Below are 10,056 nucleotides of genomic sequence, written 5' to 3'. Positions count from 1 at the left end.
GTCGGTAAGCGCTGATCTATCATTTTCCAACCAGATCTAACGGTCAGATCTTGACTATAGCTAGTCGTCCGACAGCCAGATATGATTGTCGTTGACGACCAAACATGGCCAGATTGGCCTTTTCTAGCCAGATCCATTGGACCTGGCTGGAAAAGGTCATCCTCGGAGCACGACCGACTAGATCCAAACGGTCGTGCCTCAATACGCGGACTCTGGCCACCCTGTGTGGGTGGTGGAGCTAATGGTATTAATGGATTGGGGGGTGTCTGTGTTTTTTAATGTTTTTATTACAGGGGTGTTTAGTAAATAACAAACTATGAGGTGGTTTGTTAATTTTAAATCTTATCTCGTTATTCAACCCAACTCTTACTTTCAAAAATCAAAATACTAAAACAAACGGACCCGTATTCATCAAGGTCCTTATTCCTTGGAAAAAACGCAGTGGCAATCTTCACCAACCTCATCGGGTGGCTTGCAGTATATCGAATTACTATTAAAATATATAATGAGTGGCCATCGAGAAAGCAATTTAGGCATGTTTTGACGACTCACTATGTAAGCTTGGTGTGTGCTTACCTTTTGGGCATGCGAAAGAAGAGTTACTTTGCTTTGCAGGGGCAGCAAATGAATGACTATGTGTCCCCACATATATTCCTATTATAACAAGAGAGTTTTCAACGAAAGATAATATATACTAACAATATGATTAATATGTTTTCATAGAACAAATATAGAATAACAATTTAGAATATATTGGAGTCTATGTTCTTACTACCAAATTATCACGAGTAGTACCAAAATATAATAAATTACAATAACTCCACTGAAAATTTGCCAATTTATTTAAGAATTCAAATTTATGTTGCTGAAAGTTGGCTTAAATCAAGATATATCATTAAAATTGAAGAAAGCTTAGATGTGTACGTATCAACTGTATATAATATATATACTAGGTTTGTTTTGGAAAATGACTTATATTATCTACTTCCAATTAGATGTAGTTTAAAAGAGTGTGGAACTGAAAAATTTACGTGATGATTGTAGTTACAAAAAAGGATCTGTCGATAGTGATGTGATCACCGATTGGAGCTGGCTTGACTTTGTCCTATCTTAGTAAAATTTTCTTTAATTTCCAATTGGATTAGAGATAAACTGTTTCTAATTAAACTATTACAAATTTGTAGATAACTGGAGAGAAAATGCAAGGACTATTAGACATTGGAATATAATCTTTCAAGAATATGAATTCATATAAATGAATGTTTTATAGTAAATGTTAACGTTAAGGAATAAACTTAATAATTACTCCTGTGAAGTCCTTGGATTAATCAAAAATAAAATAGAAAGAATCAAACAATTAAACTGTTAGTTTATCGAGGAACGTTTTTATGATGGTTAGACTAAAAAGTTTAGGAATCACTTTATATTAATTATTTACGTGTTATATATTCCACAGATTGCGCCAATAATAATGATTTTCTTTGTGATTTGTTCTCAATGAATTTTTCTGTTATGATTAGCCAAAGATTTTAACCAACCCTCAAATCATATCATATTAGTTCAAGTCAAGTGTATTAACATCCAACATATATAAAACATTTACATTTTTTCCATATGCTTGATAACCTTGTGCTTGGGACATCAAGATATGAGATAATTTACTCAAACTCATTTAAACGAGACTAGCTATTTCTATGAAGTGCCTAAAAAGAAAATCAGTCATAGTCCTATTACACAAACTGAATTTATTGTCTCTAATTCTCTAGTTAGTACATCCTTTATTTAAAAAAAAGTGAGCATGGTTGACAGACATGACACTTACTAGAAGCTTCCACTATAGAGTGAAACCTTAATCTAAAACCAAACCCAAAACTACACGTACACCTCATCACGGCCATGGACTAACCATCTCTACCACCAGTAACACCGCAGAGGGCAAGGCAGCTAATATAGTTGCATTCCTTCTTTGCCCAGATGACTTTTCGCCTGTTTTACAAAAGATGCAAAGTCTTTACAGTTGTTAAAGCAAAATTGTAGTCATCAAAGGTCCTTTTCCTTGGAAAAACTCGGTGGCAGTCTTCACAACCTATCAGGTGGCTTTCAGCCAATTGAGAATCATAAAAAATTATAATGAGTGGCATCCAGAAAGCAATCCAGCCTGTTTGACGATCCCACCATGTAAGCTTGGTGTGTGCCACCTTTGGCATGGGAAAAAGAGTTACTTTGCTTTGCAAGTGGTAACAAATGAAGACCATGTCATCACCACATATATTTGTTAACAAGAGAGTTCCCGACGAACGAGAATAAATACATATGCAATATGATTATATATGACTTTTATTGAATTGAATAAAATATAAGAATAACAATTTAGAATATATGGACTACCTACCAAATTTCAGTGTACCACAAAATAAATAAGATACATAATTCCACTAAGATTTTGCCAATTTATCTTAGACATGCAAATTATCACGCAAAAAGTTGGTGAAAATCGAGTGATATATCATTAAAATTGACGAAGCTTAGATGGTGTACGTATCAGCACTATATAAAATATATACTAGTTTTTGTTTTGAAAAGTGAATATTTTTTATTTTATTTTTATAATCCAATTAGATGTAAGTTAAAAGAGTGTGAACAATGAAAAACTTACCGTGATGATGGTGATAAAACCGATTCTGTTAGTAGGATCTGATCACCCGGTGGAGCCCTCGTCGCTGGTTGAAGTGTCCCATTAAAAAAATTCCCTTAATTTCCAATTTGTGATTGATCGAGATTATATGTTTCTAATTAAACCATTACAAATTTTAGATAGATGGAGAGAAAATGCAAGACTATTAGAATGGAATATATTAAAATGATATGATCTATGCAAAGGAATTGTTTTATATAATTGTTAAACTGTTAGGAAGAAATTTTAATAATGGTTCTTCTGTGAAATCCAATTGAGATATGCCCATAGATTAATTGGGATTTATTCCTTTCAGACTAAGAGTAATGCTAGATCCACAATTAATCTCAAACCTCTTACAAACTCCAACATAACAGTTCGTCATTGATCAATTCGTAAAATGGATGCACCTATTTGTATAGGTTTTGCCTACCAATTTGCGAGCAGCCAATGACAATTATCACGTTGGAGATTGTGAGAGAAATTGTGAATAATATTATTGTTTAGATAAAATTAAAAGGAAAAATATATGAGTATCTCATCTAATTGTAAAATTCTGAAGAAAAAAAGTGGACAAACCTAATATAATGACCACGGACAAGTCTGATCGTTCAATCTCACCAAAAATGTGTCATCAAATATTGGACATGGGCTGGAAATAAAACAGCAGACCCGAGCCCAAGACTTGAAATAGTTCTCTATGCATCAGAATTGGAATCTTCAAATTTCTTACTTTGATTAAGTCGCATAAATAAATATTATGGGCTAATCGTTGCCCTTAAAGGTGAGGCCGTGTCTTCATAGTCTCATTTAGAGTTCATTCAACTTCAAACCCCGCGCTTCAGTCAACCCCTCTCAACCTTATAAATAAATCACATCGATTCACCATTCATAACCATTTAATTCATCTTCAACCTTCAACTTCCATTTCTTTCACGACAAATCTTTCACATCTCAAATGGGTTTACGTGCTTCATAATACACTCGTTTGCGTCCTCCTTTGTCGTCATTTTGTGAACGAACTTCGGCAATGAGGCCGCTCGAAGGAGAGCAATGGAGAAGAAAAGTCGATGTTCAATCCTACAAAGGGTCCGGTAGCGCCTATCAGTTGCAATCCATGCCGTATATTCCAGGCCGTGACACGGTCATGCGAGGTAAGTGAAATGAATTTTGCCGCAGCTGTTCTTGCACCACCGCCACCAACTTTTCTGATTTCGTCATAAAATTTGCAGCAGTTCTACTGTTATAACGACTTAGTTCTTGAACATCTGGTGTTATAATAATTGTATTTTCTATTGTTTTTTAATTTTTTTTCGTTTTGTATTTTGAGAATGGGAGCAACCATTATAAAGGAAACAAGCCATTGGTTGCGCAATTCGATCAACGCCATCATGGCAACTATATTCATTCATTGAAATGATTATTGGATTCTTTGATTATTATATTTTTATATTCCCAAATTTCATATTATAAAGATGATATATCAAAATATTGACCATGTGGCATATAATATAAATTAATTAATCAAGTATTCGTTTTGCGAATCATTTGTACTATATATATAATATTGATTCTATTGTACGAGAATGAGAGTATCAAAATTCAACAATATGTTATCAAATCAATTAATGACATCATAAAAATGAGAATATAATTTATCAATCCCGTTAATACATTTGTCGGTGGAAGCTTTTCATACAATCCACTACCGCAACCCACCAGAATGGGAGTCTAGTTCAAAATTAACCACAATAATGTCATCGAATCAATTATGACATCATAAAAATGAAATATACATTTATCAATCACACTTGATACATTTGTCAGTGGAGGTTGGAAGCATCTCATAGCAACTCACTACTGCAACCCTCGGTAAATTATAAGGGAGGGTATTACCTTTGCGCCTAACGAGAATTATTTAAGCCTTGATATGGGTTGGACCATTTGCAGTCCCTTGATTCGCCCTTACGTTGGACTACCCACTACCCATGGGTGGTGGGTTATGCTGATTATTTGATGTACAAAGTTATTAATATGACTCTCAAATTACAAAACCATTTGTTAACATTATTTCTCTATACACTCAGAGATTTAAACAGTTTAGCTATACTGTGAAATCTCTATGCCAGACGGTTCTATCAATAGATAATTACTACTAAAGTTTTTTATTCCAAATTATTTAAGATGATATTTTAGTAGTAAATATCAAGACAAGTTATATAACACTCATCAGATAACTATAATTATTATGAGAGAATTTTAAAATCCTTCCATTGCATTAGACTCGAATTTGACTGCATACACATATTTTAATGCAAGAGATGTTGATGCTGGATTTGAGACCAACTAATCGCCGTGAGAAATACTGAGTGGGCTCAGAAGTCCGTGTGATTATGGAGTTTAGCTTAAGAACAAGGAGAATAACGAATTTAATGGGTTCGGATGCTCACAAGGCGAATCCTACGTCCGATATTGGATTTGAAATAAATTAGTCACGTTCAACGAGCTGATTTATAGCTTGAAAATACATAGGGAGAGAAAGACAATATGCTATTTCAGAGTAAAAATTAGTAATACGCAAACGGGAGAGAAACCCTTATTTATAGTAGTGGGATGAACAAAGGTAATATTACTAATTTGTAAGTGGGCAAATGTCGTGAAATCTTTCTCTGTGTCCATTATTCACCTGTCCGAGTGATTGCTCGACCTGTGCGGGATTGGACACATGGACCTTTTCTAGCTTTCATCAGCTTGGCGCATCCCACTGCACTGGCAAGAGACGTGGCCACATCTGAGTGATTGTAGAACCTTCTTAAGCTCTAACCACTCAGCTGACAGTTCGACATCAGCCCTACATTCTCAGCATAACAGAAGAAATCTGAAAACTTTGACTAAAAGTAGAAAAATATATCCTTCAAGACCCAGGGCGATATGAAGGATCGGGTCACAGGTCGGTTCTGGGCGTCGGAAAAAAGACGCACTGTCCTGACAAACGATTCCCTTTGAGAACATAAACGAAGGCCTGTTTTACAATAGGATGCAAAATCCTCGCAATTGTTAAATGCAAGTTGACTTGCCAAAATTTTTCCTTGGAGAAACTCCGTGGCAGTCCTGATAACTTCATCAGGTGATTTGCAACAGGAATCATATTCAAAGATGTAGGCTGTTGCCATCGAGGAAACAGTCAAGACAAGTTTTGACAATTCTACTATCTTGTCTCGATTGTAGCCACATTTTGGGCACAAAAAGATGAACTTTTTTTCACTCCAACTCCATAAGATGAATCACCATGTCATCGCCCACATATATCCTATAATAACAAAATAAGAATGCATTAACGTAAGAACTAGAAACAAGTTTAATTAAATTTATAGTGAGTGAAAATTACCACCGTCATGATAGTGAGAATCCCAGCCCTATTACTAAAATATGATCTCCCGGATTGAGCATGGACGGAGTTTTGTTTTTTGTCCCATTTAATTTCTCTCGCTTATTAAGTAATTGGGAATACAAAAATTTCTCAACCAAGGATACAAATAGAGATTTGGATCTGTAGTTTAGCAGCACAAGATCCTTGGTTTCGAAAATTGATGGAATAAAAACTAAAAGCTTACATAGTCCAATATGGGTCCCCTGATAAACCTGGATGGTCAGGAATATATTGCTTTCATATGAATGGTTACAGATAAACTTTAAGGAATTGCTTTATGCAAATGATCCTCATGTAATTGCCAATTATATTCTCCATGTGTGAGAAATTCTTCAAAATGTGCTACATGCTAGTGCTTGCATCAGATGCTTGATGTCATTAAAAATATTCTAGACATTATTGGCAGTGTAATTAACATAACTTTGTAATTTTGTAATAACCCAAACATTAACCTGTAATTTTGTGAAAAAAAAAAATCAAATAAAGATAAGAGATAGGCATATGCAAATTAGAATTCGAACTATATATAGATATGTTCAAAGATCACAAACATTTAGTCCTGCTGCAGAATTAAACTTTTACATAATTCTAAAGTAATTATAGTAACCCTCTCAGGGTAAGTTTCAGGATACTCGATGAAAGAGCAGGGTTTTGGGATAGATATGGGAATAATAACCCTCTCAGGGCTAAGTTTAGGATAACTTCACTGATCTTTAAATTAACAAGACTCACATAATAATTTTTTACGTGTTATATATTCATAGATTGCGTCATCGTAGTTTTGAGCCTTAAATAACATTGTTTCTATTCCTTTTGTTGAATAATGCTTTGTATTCTTTTACCTGGTTTGGTTCTTTTGGTTCGGGCCTTGCTTGTAAAAGTTTGCACTTGTATAATTTCTGGTTCTTACTTTTTGTATAGCTTTCAAACCTTGGGCCTGTCCAAGGTTTTGGGGAAGGGATTCGCCACCCTAGGATGTATTTTTGATCTTTTTATACAATACCATGTTTACCCAAAACTATAATAATATAATGCTTTGCGTTTTGCTGCTGCTAGCGCCAATGGCCTGTCTGAAATTTTTTAGCAATAAAATAGTATTTAGCAAAGCATTTCCTTGGAGAAGTTCAGTGCTACGTTGACAACTTCATCGGGGGATTTGGAAACTTATTAGCCTGCAAGGACCATGGCTTTATTTGATATATTTTTAGATATTTTTAGTATCATTGAATTTTGAAACAATGACAACTGTATCTTATATGTGTGATGGAAATTAGCAAATTATAAAAAAAAAAAAAAAATGTATTCCATATATTCATACATAGATAGATATATAGAATAATCCAGGTGTGAAACTTTAGTTGAAAAAATGGAATAAATTAAACTGTCTGTTTGTCAAGGAATCGTTTTATATGAATGGCTAGACTGAAATGTTAAGGAACCACTTTATCTTAATGGCATGGCCTTAGCTATACAGAATACCTTAAATAGTTGAGCAATCTTCAAACTTTGGGTTATGCATATTATCAAAAGCATGGAGATGCTTTTAATGTTAGCATAACCTTTAAGCAAAGCTTAAAAATAATTAGTATGAAGTTCATTAAAATGGTATACATTATGCATGGACGCACGCACTTCAAAATGTGCTGCATGTTAGTACTTAATTGCATCGTATGCTACTGCATTTTTTAGGTCTGGACATTGAATTCGAACCTAATTAAAAAATTTATTATGAAGAAATTTGCACCAAAAATATTGTATATTTAATATGTCTTGTTATTATTTTGTTAGGACCATAATATTTTAGGGACTAAAGTCCAACAATGATTAAACATGGTTTGATGGAATTAATATCGTAACGTTCTTATTACAGAATTTCATATAGAGTAAAACATTAATTTAAAACCTAAACCTACTTGTACATAGGGATGTCAACCGGGTGGGGAAGGGCCAGGTTTCCCATTCCTACCATCAACTTTTTCGAGCGTCCGTTTAACAATAGAATGCACCACAGAAGCTGCGGCGATGCCTGCAATGCCAATGCCCACCATGGTGGCGCTCACTTTGGTGACCTCCTTGGTGCCCACCAATAATGTTTTGACGACCTTGTTTCTTTCCTCAGATGACTTTATACCTATTTTACAAAAGGAGGCAAAGTCCTGACAATTGTTAAAAGCAAAATTGTATTCATCAAAGGTCCTTATTCCTTGGAAAAACTCGGTGGCAGTCTTCACAACCTCATCGGGTGGCTTGCAGTCAGTCGGGTTAATAATATATAATGAGTGGCCATCGAGAAAGCAATCCAGACATGTTTTGACGATCCCACCATGTAAGCTTGGTGTGTGCCCACATTTTTGGCATGGGGAAGAAGAGTTACTTTTCTTTGCAGGTTGTAGGAAATGAATGACCATGCCGTCCCCCACATATATTCCTGTTATAATCAAGGGAGTTGTCTACGAAAGAGAACATAAATACATATACAATATGATTATATATGACTTTTATTGAATTGAATAAAATATAAGAATAACAATTTAGAATATATGGAGTCTATGATACTTACCTACCAAATGATCAGTAGTACCACAAAATATAATGAGATTACAATAGTTCCATGAAAATTTTTCCAACGCAAAAAGTTGGTGAAAAATTGAGTTCATATATCATTAAAATTGACGGAAGCTTACATGGAGTACATTATCAAAACCATATATAATTATATATAATATTAGGTTTGGTTTTGGGAAGTGAAATATATATACTTCCAATTAGATGTAAGTTTAAAAGAGTGTGAACACTGAAAAACTGACCGTGATGATGGTAGACAAACACGAATCTGTTACTAGCGATCTGATCACCTGGTTGGAGCCCCCATTGCTCGCTTGAACATTGTGCCATCTTAATAAAATTTTCCTTTAATTTCCAATTTGTGATTAGAGATTATCTGCTTTTTAAGTAAACCATTACAAATTTATAGATAGATTGAGAGAAAATGCAAGGGCTATTAGAGATTGGAATATAATCTCTAAGATTGCGTACAAAAGAGCTCTCAAATCGTGTGGCTAGAGATTGGAATATAATCTTAAAATAATATGAATCCATTACAAAGGAATTGTTGTATAATAAATGTTAAATTGTTAAGAAATAAATTTTAATAATGGTTGTTAGGTGAAGTCCTATTGAAATATGCCCATAGATTAATTGGGATTTATAACTTTTCAGAATAAAAGTAATGCTAGGTCCACAATCTAATCTAACAACACTTACAACTCCGAATATAACAGCTCGTCATTGATCAATTCGTAAAATGGGTCTCACCTGTTTGTATATATGGGTTATGCCTACTAATTTGAGAGTTAACCGATGATCAGTTATCACGTCTGGAGTTGTGAGAGAATGTTGTGAACTTAGCATTATTATTGAAAATAAAATTAAAAAGAAAAATAAATTAGAGTATCTCATTCTAATTGTAAAATTCTGAAAAAAAGTGACAACCCTATCTGTAATGACTATGGAGAAGTCTGATCGTTCAATCTCACCAAAAATCATGCCATCAAATATTGGACATGGGCTTCATAAATAAGACCAGCAGACCCAGAGCCCAAGACTTGAAATAGCACATTCATAAAAAGTGGACTTCTTCAAACTTGTTACTTTTGATTAAGTCGCATAAACAAATATTATGGACTAATTGGTTGCCCTTAAAGGTAAAGGTCCGTGTCTCTCATTTAGACTTTCATTCAAACTTCAAACCCGCGGCTTTCAGTCAACCCCTCCTAAACCTTTTTAGTATAAATACGATTGGATTCATCCATCTCCATAACCATTTCTAATTCATCTTCAACCTTCAACTTCCATTTCTTTTCACGATAAATCTTTCACATCTCAAATGGGTTTACGTTGCTTCATAATGCCACTCGTTTGCGTCCTTCTTTGTGCGTCATTTTGTGAACGA

The 10,056-nt window shown here is 34.2% G+C and overlaps 1 protein-coding gene across 1 annotated transcript; it reads right to left on the bottom strand.

The window, feature by feature from the left end:
• Positions 1-7,987: 7,987 nt before the first annotated feature.
• On the bottom strand, positions 7,988-9,020 carry LOC116128964. The gene is made up of 2 exons (XM_031414710.1): positions 8,912-9,020; positions 7,988-8,532 (listed from the first exon to the last, which is right to left on the bottom strand). Exons 1-2 carry the CDS (start codon positions 8,997-8,999, stop codon positions 8,033-8,035), a joined length of 588 nt encoding a protein of 195 aa, XP_031270570.1. The 5' UTR covers positions 9,000-9,020; the 3' UTR covers positions 7,988-8,032.
• Between the last annotated feature and the right edge of the window lie 1,036 nt (positions 9,021-10,056).

This window comes from Pistacia vera, unplaced genomic scaffold, assembly GCF_008641045.1.
Source record: "Pistacia vera cultivar Batoury unplaced genomic scaffold, PisVer_v2 Contig206, whole genome shotgun sequence".
In the NCBI taxonomy this organism is placed as follows: domain Eukaryota; kingdom Viridiplantae; phylum Streptophyta; class Magnoliopsida; order Sapindales; family Anacardiaceae; genus Pistacia; species Pistacia vera.
This window is presented reverse-complemented; position numbering and strand designations above follow the sequence as displayed.